Here is a 16,676-nt window from a genome sequence, read left to right on the forward strand (position 1 = left end):
CTGTTCCTGTTTCTCATCTGGGGGGAAAAAAAATACACACACACACACACACACACAACAGTATTTACCTCAATGAGTTTTCTAGAAAGCTTTCATTTATAAAGGGCTTAAAACAGCACCTGGTGAATACTAAGCGCTACTAGAGGACTTTTATCATAACTATTATACTGGTTTTTACATTATCAGTGCTGATGAAGAACAAGAAGAACTCTGTCCTGCTTTGTCACGGTCACTGATGAAGATGCTATGGACAGATCATTTCGGAGCATCTCCGCGGCGGCCGCGGATTTCAAGAGCCGCGGATCAACGTAGAAAAATCAAGGCTTGCAACCCCCGGCCTGGAGCCGGGTAAGGGCGCGGTGCTCGATTTCCTTCCCTGCCTCCGCCGGCCCTAGTGCGCATGCTCAGTCTTGCTCGGCCCAATGCTGTGATTGATTTTTTTCTGGGCGGCCGTGACGACCTGGGACCGGCTCCGGGATGGGGAGTGAAGCCCCCGGAGCCGCCGCAGCCACTGCTGCGGCGCCGTGAGGAGCAGCCACGGGGAGGCAGCTGCCGCTCGTCGGTGAGTAGTCGAACCGCCACCATGACGTTTCGTAAGAAGGGCTCCAAGAACCCCCCACTCCTGAGCCTGGAATTCATCCTGCAGAATCATGCGGACTTTGTCGCCTGTGTGGGGATGTTCTTCGTGCTGGGGCTCATGTTCGAGGGGACAGCAGAAGTGTCGATCGTTTTTATTACTCTCCAGCACGGGGTTACCTTCCCTGCAGCAGAAGCAGAAGCAGAAGCAGAAGCAGAACGAGCCACAGCACCCAAGTTCCTTTATCATTATGGTGCCAAAGACTTGGCCACGGTGTTCTTCTATACGCTGGTGGCAATCATCATTCACGCCACCATTCAGGAGTACGTGTTGGATAGAATTAACAGGCGAATGCAGTTCCCCAAACAGAGGCAAGGCAAATTTTATGAATCTGGTCAGTTTAGCGTATTCTTCCTTGTCTCCTGTATCTGGGGCACATTCATTCTAGTTTCTGAAAACTGCCTGTCAGACCTGGCTGTCTTATGGAAGGCTCATACCCATAACATGATGACATTTCAGATGAAGTTTTTCTACATCTCCCAGTTGGCTTACTGGTTTCACGCCTTTCCCGAACTACTATTCCAGAGAAGCAGACCTCAAGAACTCTCCCAGCAAGCTGTATATGTTGGTCTTCACCTCTTTCACATTGCGGGAGCTTATCTCTTGTACTTGAATCACCTGGGACTTCTTCTTTTGATGATGCATTATTTTGTGGAATTCCTTTCCCACTCTTGCGACCTGTTTTATTTTAGCGACGAGAAGTTCCAGAAGGAGTTTTCTCTATGGGCCATTGTGTTTATTTTGGGTCGACTTGTGACTTTAATTGTTTCTTTGATAACTGCTGGTTTTCAGCTGGCTGGAGGGCATAATGTGATTTCGGATGACTCTGCTGAAGACGTGAACGTGTTGGCAGCTAAAATCGCTGTTCTGTCATCCAGTTGCTCTATCCAAGCATACGTAACATGGAATTTATTTAATGTTCAGCTTCAGAGGTGGATGGAAGAAGATGCGCCTCTTCAGGCCCCAAGTGTGAAGAAGAAACGGATTAAGGGCAGATTTTGTAGAAAAGGAACGGAAAACGGTGTGGCAACTTCAAATAGACTACTAGATTCTCCCCAGATGAGGAAAGAAAAGTCTTCATAATGAATTGCAAGTTAATTGACTAATGTCTCCAAAGAAGTCTGCTCTTTACTATAACATCCATTTCTTTGCTAAGAGAAGAAAATGGCAACCAGTATTCTTGCCAGGATGGACAGAGGGGCCTGGTGGGGGGCAGTCAATAGGGTCACAAAAGAGTCGGACACCACTGAGCAACTGAGCTCGCGGGTACACACACGCACACAAACACACACACATGCCTATCTTCGCCAGAGAATTTTCTGTTCTTGAAAATATATTGTCTTTGATTTTTGCTACTGTACTCTGTAAGGTATTTTTTGAAGGCATTTGAGGGGAGAGTGAGTATTATGAGTGCAAAAACATTTAGAATAAGCTATTCATCATCAAAATAGTTTAAATATTTCTACGCTGTTTTATTTTATTTTTTCTTTTTACCTTTGAACATTTTCCTAATGATTTGTAGAGATAACTCCAAAATTCATGTGTCAGTGACACAGTTCTTACTCCTGCCAATCTTTTGTAATGTTAACAAGATGGTCTTTTATAGCAATTACATATTTTTAACGTTCTCTTCCAGGATAAGACAGAAATATTATAAATCTGGAATTCGATTTCATTAGTTTTTCTGTATTCCCTAAGTCTTAGAATTGTTTTTTAATTTACAGCTGGAGAAAAGATTTGTAAAATCACCAAAATAATGATGTGTTTTATAGGTAATGGTTGTTACATCCCACTAAAAACCCCAAGATACTAATGGTTAACATGTGGCGATTTATTGCTATATATTGAATCAAAATATCTTGAATTAATATAAAATTAGCACTAGGAAGTAAAATCATGCTTGTTCATTTTAAACGCTTATAAACTGGAAATCAGAAAATTAAAGATGGTTTAAAGAAAATCAGCCTTAGCTTTTTTTGATACATGTATTAAAAATTATTCTTAATGAGGTTTGTAATAAGTGTGATATCCACAGCATCTTAAGAGAATATTGTTTAACCTGTAAATCATTTTGAAAAGTAATGCTTATTTGATTTATATCTCTAAAAAGAATGTCATCTGATTACATGTTGAAAACATTGAATATACTAACCTTAAATGTGAATATCATATTCTTATGAAAGTTTTTCCAAAATAATATAAATATAGCTTTGCTTCCATCTTTAATTGGGAAATATTTATCTGTATGAGACATATTTTGGAGAGATATATGTCTATATGTATTTTATATGTATATACACACACAGACACACAGACACACACACACACACACACATATATATATGTCCTATCTTTACAGAAGCCAGTAGAAACAATGGAATGCAGTGGGTATTTACTATATTTATTTTTTTACTCTCAACCTTTAGTTTGATTTTATTTCTATAATGTGAGTGCTTATATTTTTTTCAGTAGTCAGTGCTTTAAAAATATGCTAGGATAAGATTATATACTTCCTGTTGCTCTCTGTTTTCCCCGGCTATGTCTCCCATCTCTCTACTTTTGATAACTTTCCCTTGGCTTGTTGTAAGTAATCCAGCCTTCCTAATCATGGGGGTCCCTGCAAACTAAACTTAGTACATGAGTATTGTGGACCAAAGGGAGGGCCCGCTTTTAGCAAAATATTCTTTTATGTTCTTTCTGCTTTGAGAAGTACATAACGAAACAAGATTGTTTCTGTTTTGTCTGTAGAATCCACCATCCTTCGGCTTTTCTTTGTTTTTCTCAGTTGCTTCATACTGTAGTTTTGGTAGCACATGCTCTAGTTCCGAGGAGAAGGCAATGGCACCCCACTCCAGTACTCTTGCCTGGAAAAATCCCATGGACGGAGGAGCCTGGAAGGCTGCAGTTCATGGGGTTGCTGAGGGTCGGACACAACTGAGAGACTTCACTTTCACTTTTCACTTTCATGCATTGGAGAAGGAAATGGCAGCCCACTCCAGTGTTCTTGTCTGGAGAATCCCAGGGACGGGGGAGCCTGGTGGACTGCCGTCTATCGGGTCGCACAGAGTCGGACAGGACTGAAGTGACTTAGCAGCAGCAGCAGCTCTAGTTCCGAAGTACAAGAAACTCCGCTTCTATCAACCACCATGCAGTTAGTTGTAAAACAAAGATTTCCAACTTCTCATAAGAAAGACTGTTCTTTTTCACTTCCCTCATTTCTAAAGAATCCTCCCCTGTTACTTATAACCTTATTCCTGGAAACAAATTTTTTATCCATTATATATGTAATTTATTTTCCAGTAAGTGCAGGCCTGACTCAGTCTAGGAAACGACAGCAAGAAATATATTTCCTTATGTGATTGGCAATGCCAAGAGTTAAACTGGGCTTGATATTAAATATGATTAGGGTCCAGAACAATTTACCTGAGATTTTCTGGGGCTCTGTCCTCCTCAGTTTATCCATTTGACAGCAAAGGACTACAGATATTCTAGGCTTCATATCTGCATACCACATACATGATAGAGAGGAAGAGAGGAAATCTGATCACGTGTCACTGAGAGTCACCTTTACTGAACTTATTTGATATAGTGTTGTACTGGACTGATTGGCGAAGTCAGGTTATATGCTTCACCTGTGAAAAAAGGCAAAGCTTTCTTGTAAAATGTGGATCCACAAGGAGTAGCAAGGTTGAGGAAAAATAAGGGGAAGGATGCTGGGTACATCTCAACTATTCATAAGAATTCAATACAGAAAAGAAATGTATGTGAAGTAAATTATGAAAGTCACCCTATAAATGAAATTCAGCACAATACAAATTTCTAAGTTCCTTTTAAAAATTCTTAAAAACATGCCATTCTTAAAAAACATGTCATAATAAATCTCAGTGTGACAATTTGATTTCTGTCAAAATGGATGACATGGAAGCAAAACTTTCCATTTTCATTATTCAAGGTGTTATTAAATCAAACATTAGTTACCCCTGTGAAAATTTACTTAATTAATATTTAATCACTGAGTGTTGAGAAAGTCATAAAGATGTCTGATCATTGACTTTGAAGATATCACTCTGATTAATGGATCAGTGTTAGTGCTTGCCAAGCTTTATTCTTTAGGTATATCTATATGCATTGATTTTCTAGGATAGATGTAGAGTGGATTTTCTTTAAAAAGTTATTCTGCCAGCATTTATTTATAAATGTATCTCATTTTAAAAATAAATAGTAGAAGTATGTTACTCAACCTACCTGTCTCAAAGAAATAAGCATATTATATTCCTAGTGATCAGTATAATTCTACATTTCATTTATGTAAGAAAGCAACAACCTGTAGATATTTCTTCATTTATATCTAGTCAGTATTTAATTATTAGTAGAGGAAATATGTACTGCCAATAGTGTGTTAACTTGGAATAGATTCTCAAGAATATTAATTGAAACATTAATATTTTAAAGCTTTTTGAAGACATAAAATATTCTGATATCTTTTTAATCCAGAAAAATCTGGGCAAAGTTTTAAGTTCTCACTCAACTAAATGGAATAATTTATATAGTATAATAAAAGACATTACCGATGATTTACATAGGAAATGATGTATTGGAGCAGTTCCTGAGATGAAATTCTTGCGGGAGAAGTATCCTTGAGGATGTGGCATGTGGAGTGGGCTAAAACTTGGGTATTTGAGTTATGGCAGAGAATACATTCCTGTTTCAAGTCATAGATAATTCACTTGCCTGGCTGAAGTGGGTATATAGTGTGGGTGAGCAAAAGGAAGTAATTGAGGCTTAATAACAGATCAGATTACCAGAGAATTCACAAATACTTCTTGAATTTCTCTGGAAATAGAGGATTTTTTTAACTGCTGTGTTTGAATAAAATCTATATCCCGTGAGACACTTTTGTACAAAATAAAACAGTGATTAATAATACATACTAAATAAGACAGTAGTATCTGCCAAGTCCCCTCAATTATGTAGGAAGATTATCATAAATTCAACATACAAAACCCCTACCTTTCTAAATATTAGAACTGTTCTCATGATTACACAGTCATGTGACTATCTAAATTTTGGCTTCTAGACCCTTATAAGCAAATCCTTTGTAGGTCCTGCACCACTTCTGGCACTTCTAAGTATTTCAATAAATATATAATAAGTCAAACATTAAGAAAGCTGTCTCTCAGACAATTCATGTTCTTTGGCCCTTTGTGTTTGGGGCTACTACATTATGTCAACTGATCTTTTTTCATTTTACAATTTCAAAATTACATTGATATATAAACTGACTACTTCAGAGGATAATTACAAAACTTAAAAAATGACAGTGGAATGTGATATGCGGTTTGCTTAATTTTGACATGAACAGAACTTAACAGTAATGATACGGACATCTTCTGTCATAAAAGTTATTAGAGTTGCTGTTAAGGAATATGGCTTTTTGATAATTCAGGCAAAATACCTATTTTAAATGGAAAGTGAATTCCCTAAATTAAAAGTAAAAAAATACTCAGTTTCAATATCAACGGCACTATTCTTCAAATCAAGTAATGTCAGTGCATAGAATCTCATGGCCTGATGAAAATGTGAGAAAAGAGAACATTACCTCATGCCCTAAGGCATGGGATTTTACCTAAGCCATCACACACTATAAAGTATTTACATCCCAAGATAGATTTAATATTTCTTCCCCTTGCTGCTTAATTAATTTTGAAAAGCTGGCCCTCAAATACAGAATTGCCAAAATATGTATTTTAAAATCTTAATACATTAAAAAAATGTTTCCAGTTGTATTGTTATAAATTCAGCAATGAAAGGTAGTAATAAGATTATAAATGATGTTTAACAAAAGTCAGTTTTAAGCCTTTACTCTGGCCCTTAGATCTGTGTGTACTTTGTAAGACCTTTAAACATTTTAAGTGTTGGATTGCATGTCACCAAAGTGGCAAAGATATTTATATATTTTAAAAAGCTACTATAAAGGTTAAAAATGCATTCACATACAAAGTTATAAATAGTTTGTATGTGTGTATGTGTATATATGGTTTCCTTGGTGGCTCAGTATTAAAGAACCTGCTTGCCAAGGCAAGAGACACAGCTTTCTATCTCTGGGTGGGAAAGATCCCCTGGAGAAGGAAATGGCAACCCACTTTAGTATTCTTGCCCAGGAAATCCCATGGATAGAGGAGCCTGGTGAGCTACAGTCCATGGGGTCACAAAAAGAGTCAGAAATGACTTAGCAACTAAATAACAACATGTGTATGTATAGAGCTATTGTTAACAGATGTAAATTAACAAGATAATATTTGTTCATGTATTGCCTCTGTATACTTTCACATTCTATGAATGTATACAGTCTCATTTGAAAGTGAAAGTTGTCTAGTTGTGTCCGACTCTTTGCAACCCTATGGATTTAGCCCGCCAGGCTCCTCTGTCCATTCCCTTTTCCAGAGGATCTTCCCACCCCAGGGATCAAACCTGGGTCTCCTGCATTGCAGCCACATTCTTTACCATCTGAGACACTAGGGAATACCCACAATCTAATTTAATATATACATATATGTGTTTATGCATATACGTATGTGTACATATGCATACACATAGATTGCTGCCATGCATTTGCATATTTAGTTTTCAATAAACTATTTTTTTTTTTTTTTGGAGAAGGAAATGGCAACCCACTCTAGTACTCTTGCTTGGAAAATCCTATGGACAAAGGAGCCTGGTAGGCTACAGTCCAAAGGGTCAAAAGAGTTGGACACGACTGAGCAACTTCACTTCAAACTATTTTTTAGAAGAGTTTTGGGCTTTAAGCAAAACTAAGCAGAAAGCACAAAGCTCCCATATATCCCCAGATCTACACCACAGCCCCACCCTAATACCCACGCATATATCTTTCCCTATTATCAGCATCCTACATCACTGTGGTATGTTTGTTAACAATCAGTGAATTTACAGTAACACATCACAGTCACCGAAAGTCCATAGTTTACAAGCAACCTCACTCTTGGTGTTGTACATTTTATCAGTTTTAACAACCATATAATGACATGTGTCTACCCTAATCAAAGAAAATAATTTCATTTTCTAATAATCCGCTGTGTGACACCAATCATACATCCCTCTTCTGTGCATTTTTATGTACTTTACAGATGTATAGCATTGAGTTTTCCATCATGTCTGGGTAGGAAGAAATAAAAGATTTAAATATAGTCATAGTTCCACCTCTATATCTAGATGAAATTTAGTAAGGAATTCTTTACCCATATGTATGAATTATTGTTGACTAATAACATACATTGCAAATATATATCACTAAAATGTATACAAATTGTCTAGAGTAAATGCACACTTATTATATTAAAAAGTTAACTAAATGCATAGTAACTATAGACTTTATTTTACATAAGTGAGAGAAAATACAAATGGTATTATATGAAATCTCTTGTTATATATTCTGAATATAGGTCATTTACTTGAAACATTTGAAATAATTTGTTCAGTTGCTAAATCCTATCTGATTCTTTGTGACCCAATGAACTGCAGCACTCCAGGCCTCCCTGTCCTTCACCATCTCCCAGAGCTTGCTTAAAGTCATGTCCATTGAGTCAGTGATGTCATCCAATCACCTCATCCTCTGTCACCCCCTTCTCATACCCTCAGTCTTTCCCAGCATTCCAGTCTTTTCCAATAAGTCAGTTCTTTGAGTCAGGTGGCCAAAGTACTGGAGCTTCAGCATCAGTCCTTCCAATGAATATTCAGGGTTGATTTCCTTTAGGATTAACTGGTTTGATCTCCTTGCAGTCCAAGGGACTCTCAAGAGTCTTCTCCAGCACCATTATTCGAAAGCATCAATTCTTCTGTGCTCAGCCTTCTTTATGGTGCAATTCTCACATCTGTTCATGACTGCTGGAAACAGCATTGACTATACAGATCTTTATTAGCAAAGTGATGTCTCTGCTTTTTAATATGTTGCTGAACTTTGACATAACTTTACTTTAAAGGAGCAAGTGTCTCAATTTCATGGCTGCAGTCACCATCTTCAGTGATTTTGGAACCCAAGAATATAAAATCTGCCCTTATTTCCATTTTTTTCCCATCTATTTGCCATGAAGTTATGGGACCGGATGCCATGACCTTAGTTTTTTAAATGTTGAGTTTTAAGCCAGCTTTTTCATTCTCCTCTTTTATCTTCATCAAGAGACTCTTTAGTTCTTCTTTGCTTTCTGCCATAAGGGTGGTGTCATCTGCATATCTGAGGTTATTGATATTTCTTCTGGCAATCTTAATTCCAGCCTGTGCTTCATCCAGCCCAGGTTTTTGCATGATGTACTCTGCATAGAAGTTAAATAAGAATGGCGACTATATACAGCCTTGATGTATGGCTTTTCCAATTTTGAGCCAGTCTGTTGTTCCATATCCAGTTCTAACTGTTGCTTCTTGACCTGCATAAGGCTTCTCAGGAGACAGGTAAGGTGGTTTTGTATTCTCATATCTTTAAGAATTTTTCATAGTTTGCTGTGATCCACACAGTTGAAACCATTGGTCTACATAAATTATGATAAGCATAAAGATTAAGTTCTTATCATATTCAAATTTAAATTTCAGACTAAATAGATGAACTAAGCATTTATTTTGGGAAATCAAATAGCATCAACAAGTATTTTAGTAATCAGTACTAGGTGTCAAGTAACACACATTTTTCATCATTGCTTTCTTATTAACTCACATAGTGTTTCATAGTTGTAATTATTCAAAATTTGTAGAACTCAGATGAGGGACCTTTATTATTAACACAAATACACAAACAAACATAGTAAAGCTTTCTTTTGCTATCTCTTCTAATATTGACTTCCTCTCCTGTTTACAGCCTTCCAGTTTGAAGTATTAATTACTGATGTATTGGTGTGTTTATTGCCTGTCTGCTTTACCGGTTTGAAGTCTTTAGCCATACTTCTTTTTTTTTTTTTTTTTTTTCGGCATCGCTTGTCTCCACTCTATTTTTTTTTTAATTTTATTTAATTTTTAAACTTTACATAATTGTATTAGTTTTGCCAAATATCAAAATGAATCCACCACATGTATACATGTGTTCCCCATCCTGAACCCTCCTCCCTCCTCCCTCCCCATACCATCCCTCTGGGTCGTCCCAGTGCACTAGCCCCAAGCATCCAGTATCGTGCATTGAACCTGGACTGGCATCTCGTTTCATACATGATATTTTACATGTTTCAATGCCATTCTCCCAAATCTTCCCACCCCCTCCCTCTCCCACAGAGTCCATAAGACTGTTCTATACATCACTGTCTCTTTTGCTGTCTCGTTCACAGGGTTATTGTTACCATCTTTCTAAATTCCATATATATGCGTTAGTATACTGTATTGGTGTTTTTCCTTCTGGCTTACTTCACTCTGTACAATAAGGTGACCTTTGTGATCTAGCGTAGCATACTCTTTAGTCGAGAGGAAGCATGCAACAAAAATGTGTTGACTGACAATTATCTCGATGGTTTGGAAATGGACATACATTATTTATTGACCCACACTTACCTTAAAAAAAAAAAAAAAAACACAAGATATGTGAACTTTTATAAATTTTCCTTAAACCTCTTAAATAAAAAACCTGTCTCCAAAATGCTAGACTTCTGTTTATGTCATGTATCTTCCTAATGGTATTTGTGATTTGCCAAACTTTTTGAAAGTTGAGTCCTTTTATTGACTTCAGAATTAAATTCAGTTCAGTTCAGTTCAGTTGCTCAGTCATGTCTGACTCTTTCCGACCCCATGAATCGCAGCATGCCCATCATCCCTGTCCATCACCAAATTCTGGAGTTCACTCAAACTCATGTCCACCGAGGTGGGGATGCCATCCAGCCATCTCATCCTCTGTCGTCCCCTTCTCCTCCTGCCCCCAATCCCCCCTAGAATCAGGGTCTTTTCCAGTGAGTCAGCTCTTCACATGAGGTGGCCGAAGTATTGGAGTTTCAGCTTTAGCATCAGTCCTTCCAAAGAACACCCAGGACTGATCTCCTTTAGGATGGACTGGTTGGACCTCCTTGAAGTCCAAGGGACTCTCAAAGAGTCTTCTCCAGCACCACAGTTCAAAAGCATCAATTCTTTGGCGCTCAGCATTCTTCATGACTTCCCTGGTGGCTTAGATGGTAAAGCGTCTGTCTAAAATGCGGGAGGCCTGGGTTCAATCCCTGGTTTGGGAAGATTCCCTGGCGAACGAAATGGCAATACACTCCAGTACTAGTGCTTGGAAAATCCCATAGACAGAGGAGCCTGGTAGGTTATAGTCCATGGGGTTGCAAAGAATCAGACACGACTGAGCGACTTCACTCACTCACTTTCTTCACAGTCCAACTCTCACATCCATAAATGACCACTGGAAAAACTATAGCTTTGACTATACGGACTTTGTTGGCAAAGTAATGTCTCTGCTTTTTAATATGCTGTCTAGATTGGTCATAAGTTTCCTTCCAAGGAGTTAGAGTCTTAATTCCATGGCTGCAGTCACCATCTGCAGTGATTTTGGAGCCCCCCAAAATAAAGTCTGACACTGTTTCCACTGTTTCCCCATCTATTTTCCATGAAGAATTGGGACCAGATGCCATGATCTTAGTTTTCTGAATGCTGAGCTTTAAGCCAAATTTTTCACTCTCCTCTTTCACTTACATCAAGAGGCTTTTTAGTTCCTCTTCACTTTCTACCATAAGGGTGGTGTCATCTGCATATCTGAGGTTATTGATATTTCTTCAGGCAAGCTTGATTCCAGCTTGTGTTTCTTCCAGCACAGCATTTCTCATGATGTACTCTGCATATAAGTTAAATAAGAAGGGTGACAGTATACAGCCTTGACATACTCTTTTTTCCTATTTGGAACCAGTCTGTTGTTCCATGTCCAGTTCTAACTTGCTTCCTGACCTGCATATAGGTTTCTCAAGAGGCAAATCAGGTGGTCTGCTATTCCCATCTCTTTCAGAATTTTCCACAGTTTATTGTGATCCACACAGTCAAAGGCTTTGGCATAGTCAATAATCAGAAATAGATGTTTTTTTCTGGAATTCTCTTGCTTTTTTGATAATCCAGTGGATGTTGGCAATTTGATTTCTGGCTCCTCTGCCTTTTCTAAAATCAGCTTGAACATCAGGGAGTTCACAGTTCACGTATTGCTGAAGCCTGGCTTGGAGAATTTTGAGCATTACTTTACTAGCGTGTGAGATGAGTGCAAGTGTGCAGAAGTTTGAGCATTCTTTGGCATTGCCTTTCTTTGGGATTGGAATGAAAACTGACCTTTTCAAGTCCTGAGGCCCCTGCTGAGTTTTCCAAATTTGCTGGCATAGTGAGTGCAGCAAATTTCACAGAGTGCAGTGACTTTCACAGAGTCATCTTTCAGGATTTGAAATAGCTCAACTGGAATTCCATCACCTCCAGTAGCTTTGTAGTGATGCTTTCTAAGGCCCACTTGACTTCACATTCCTGGATGTCTGGCTCTAGGTGAGTGATCACACCATCGTGATTATCTGGGTCGTGAAGATCTTTTTTGTACAGTTCTTCTGTGTATTCTTGCCACCTCTTCTTAATATCTTCTGCTCCTTTAGGTCCATACCATTTCTGTCTTTTATCGAGCCCATTTTTGCATAGAATATTCCACTGGTATCTCTAATTTTCTTGAAGAGACCTCTAGTCTTTCCCATTCTGTTGTTTTCCTCTATTTCTTTGCATTGTTTGCTGAGGAAGGTTTTCTTATCTCCCCTTGCTATTCTTTGGAACTCTGCATTCAAATGGTTATATCTTTCCTTTCTTCCTTTGCCTTTCTCTTCTCTTCTTTTCACAGCTATTTGTAAGGCCTCGTCAGACAACCATTTTGCCTTTTTGCATATCTTTTTCTTGGGGATGAATTTGATCGCCGCCTGCAGTACAATGTCACAAACCTCTGTCCATAGTTCATCAAGCACTCTTATCAGATCTAGTCCCTTAAATCTGTTTCTCACTTCCACTGTATAAGGGAATTGATTGAGGTCATACCTGAATGGTCTAGTGGTTTTCCCTACTTTCTTCATTTTAAGTCTGAATTTGGCAATAAGGAGTTCATGATCTGAGCCACAGTCAGCTTCCCATCTTGTTTTTGCTGACTGTATAGAGCTTCTCCATCTTTGGCTGCAAAGAATATAATCAATCTGATTTTGGTTTTGGCCATCTGGTGATGTCCATGTTTAGAGTCTTCTCTTGTGTTGTTGGAAGAGGGTGTTTGCTATGACCAGTGTGTACTCTTGGCAAAACTCTATTAGCCTTGGCCCTGCTTCATTCCGTACCCCAAGGCCAAATTTGCCTTTGCTGCAAGTGTTTCTTGACTTCCTACTTTTGCATTCCAGTCCCCAATAATGAAAAGGACATCTTTTTTGGGTATTAGTTCTTAAAGGTCTTGTAGGTCTTCATAGAACCATTCAACTTCAGCTTCTTCAGTGTTACTGGTTGGAACATAGGCTTGGATTACCATGATATTGAATGGTTTTCCTTGGAAATGAACAGAGGTCATTCTGTCATTTTTTAGATTGCATCCAAATACTACATTTCGGACTCTTTTGTTGACTGTGATGGGCTACTCCATTTTTTCTACGGGACTCCTGCCCACAGTAGTAGATATAATGGTCATCTGAGTTAAATTCACCCATTCCAGTCCATGTTATTTCGCTGGTTCCTAGAATGTTGACTTTCACTCTTGCCATCTCTTGTTTGACCACTTCCAATTTGCCTTGATACACGTCCAAGGAATGGCGGCTGCATGGGCGCAGGAGGGTTGAGAGGAGCTACTCCACGTTCAAGGTCAGGAGGGGCTGCTGTGAGAATACCCCTCATCCAAGGTAAGGAGCAGCAGCTGCAATTTGCTGGAGCAGCCATGAAGAGATACCCCACGTCCAAGGTACGAGAAACCCAAGTAATACGGTAGGTGCTGAGAGGGCAACAGAGGGCAGACACACTGAAACCTTAATCACAGAAAACTAACCAATCTTATCACATGGACCACAGCCTGTCTAACTCAATGAAACTAAGCCTTGCCGTGTGGGGCCACCCAAGACGGATGGGTCATGGTGGATAAGTCTGACAGAATGTGGTCCACTGCAGAAGGGAATGGCAAACCACTTCAGTATTCTTGCCTTGAGAACCCAATGAAAAGTATGAAAAGGCAAAATGATAGGATACTGAAAGAGGAACTCCCCAGGTTGGTAGGTGCCCTATATGCTACTGGAGATCAGTGGAGAAATAACTCCAGAAAGAATGAAGGGATGGAGCCAAAGCAAGCACAACACCCAGTTGTGGATGTGACTGGTGATAGAAGCAAGGTCCGATGCTGTAAAAAGAACTGTTGCATAGGAACCTGGAATGTTAGATGCATGTATCAAGAATTAAATTAATGTCCTCTAAATATGAAGCTACCATTAGAATCGTCAATATATGAAGCAGACTGTCATTTTGAATGTGCCCATGAAGATGTGACATTTGCTCCACATATTTAGCAGCACTTTTGTAATAGTGAAAAATAAGAACAAACAAATCTTTCAACAAGATTTTTGAAAACATGCAAAAGACTAAGGGGGGATGGGAAATGCTTTATAGTGGGAAGTGAGATTAAGATTTTATGTTGGTCAATATTATCTGACATGATTTTTAGACATCCTTACGTACTCTTGGACCTCAGAGGAATGGTCAAAGCTAAAGATATCAGTTTGGGAGTCATCAGCATAAAGATGTTTAAATAAAGACACTGACCACGGTCATCTAAGGAGAGAGTATAAATAGGGAAGGGAAGAAGTGCCAGTACTTAGCCTTGGAGCATTCTAACAGGTGCTAATCAAGCTGTGGAATAAGAGGCAACAAGGAAACTGTTGGCTGGTGTGGAAGGAGAAAGACCAAAAAGTGGAGGGTGCCCTGCATCACAGAACCTAAACCTTGAGTGCCTACTGGTGAGGTGGTCAGACAGCAAATATAAACAGTGTGACAGAACTCAAAAGCAAAGTGTGTGGAGAGAACAAAGATATCACTTACACCCAGCACTTTGCAAGTTCAAGATCCTTCAGATTAACAATAAATAACACCTGTATCTGCACAATGTAGGCCACAGGAGGCATGGGTGAGATCAGTTTCAGTGGAGTGCTGGGAATGAAAGCCCTTGTAGAATAGATTGCAGAGAGACTGGAAGGTGAGTAGGTGTGACACGGTATTACAAATACTTTCTCAACAAATGTCTGTGTGAAGTGGAGCAGAGAAATGGAAACACATGCTGGTATGCAATAAACACAGAGGAATATGATGTTAGAAAGAGTTAGTTTGATGTTATTGTTTTATTTAGGATGGAAGAGATTATAGAAGATGTGTATATTTATAGGCTGAAAAAGAGTTGAAGTGACAGAGAGAACAAGGATGCCAACTGCAAGAGGAAGGCCAGATGTCATGAATCCACTGAAGAAATGTGTTTACCATATGGATTCCTGATTTGAAAAGAGAACTTTAAAATTAATCTGCAGCTCATATATTTTTAGGCAATATTTGGAACATCTGTATATGATGGATATTTTTGTATGGAGATTTTTTAAAATATAAAAAAAATTAAATATATTTTAAATGTAAAAATCAATAATACATTTTATCCATACATATATATATGTCTGCCTTTATTGTGTATTATATATTACTACATTACAGTAGATTTAGATTTCTCATTATCACCATTAAAATATGAATGGAAGTAATAGTATAAAATATGTGAAAGGATGGCATTAGTTGATCCTTGTCCTGTTTTTTTCCCCAATATGTAGTATTCTGACTTAAGCAATTTTTTTTTTCTCTCAGAAAAGAAGAAAAAAAATCTATACAGATAAGAAAGATGTGAACTAAACATTTGCAGTTGGCCTCTCTGTTTGGCTAACAATTGACAAACAATCTATACCATTTTGTAGAGATGATGTTGATGTCTATCTCGGTCAGTCAATGAAAGACTTTGTCCAACTAAACAGAAGGAGACTGTCCCCAAAGAATAGTAGATTATTATCAGAAAGCTTGCAAAAAATATGTGCAGATATTTATTCAACTAGCCAATCTTATCATTTCTATTAGAATGTATTCCACAGTTCTCTGATCCTAGCAGTATTTTAAATGTTCAAGAGTTCTCATATATTCTTTCTAACATGCAACACACAACTATTACTCATTATAGTAAACATGTGCCACATTTTAAGATTTTGAAGTTTTGTTTTTGGAAACACAAACTAGGATTCTACAGGTTCAGCCATCTTGTCATTTGGGCAGTTAGCCCATTTATTCAGTGAAATTCTAGCAGTCAGCCATCAGAAAGGTTTAAACTCTTATCAGAAAGTAGCTTAACCCCAGCAACGACAAACTCAGAACCTGATATAATGCCTTCAACTATGGAACTGCTGTTGAAATTTTTATGTATTTTACCACATATGTATTATACCACATTCCAAATTGGAATTTAAATCTGTAGAGGCTTGCTGAAAATGGGTAAAATCTAATCTTTCAAATTTGTGAAATATAATCTCTTTAAATATAATCTCTCTATTTAGACTAATTAAAACATTATTAAAATACAAAATGTATACATATAGAATAGCTCTTTATATCTTTAGAATACCTATAGAAAAAATTTTAAGTATCACTTTATCCTCTATATAGCAGAGTCAAAACTGCAGCCAAATTTATAACTTGTAGGGAAAAAATCAAATATATAATCATGAAAACACTAACAAACCAAACTATCAAATACTGCATGCATTTAAAATTTCAGCAGATGATGAAAAGCTTTTTGAAAGTATTATATCTCTTGCTATAAAGTGAAGTCGCTCAGTCATGTCTGACTCTTTGCGAACCCATGGCCTGTAGCCCACCAGGCTCCTCCGTCCATGGGATTTTCCAGGTATGAAGACTGGAGTGGGTTGCCATTTCCTTCTCCAGGAGATCTTCCTGACCCAGGGATTGAACCTGGGTCTCCTGGATTGTAGGCAGACGCTTTACCATCTGAGCC

At 38.1% G+C, this 16,676-nt stretch overlaps 1 protein-coding gene across 1 annotated transcript; it reads left to right on the top strand.

Annotated features, from left to right (window-relative positions):
* The first annotated feature begins 407 nt into the window (after nucleotides 1-407).
* Nucleotides 408-2,863, top strand: TRAM1L1 (translocation associated membrane protein 1 like 1). The gene has a single exon (XM_019962275.2). The coding sequence runs from the start codon at nucleotides 584-586 to the stop codon at nucleotides 1,718-1,720; it is 1,137 nt and encodes a 378-aa protein (XP_019817834.1). The 5' UTR covers nucleotides 408-583; the 3' UTR covers nucleotides 1,721-2,863.
* Nucleotides 2,864-16,676: the final 13,813 nt, after the last annotated feature.

This window comes from Bos indicus, chromosome 6, assembly GCF_029378745.1.
Source record: "Bos indicus isolate NIAB-ARS_2022 breed Sahiwal x Tharparkar chromosome 6, NIAB-ARS_B.indTharparkar_mat_pri_1.0, whole genome shotgun sequence".
Lineage (NCBI taxonomy): Eukaryota > Metazoa > Chordata > Mammalia > Artiodactyla > Bovidae > Bos > Bos indicus.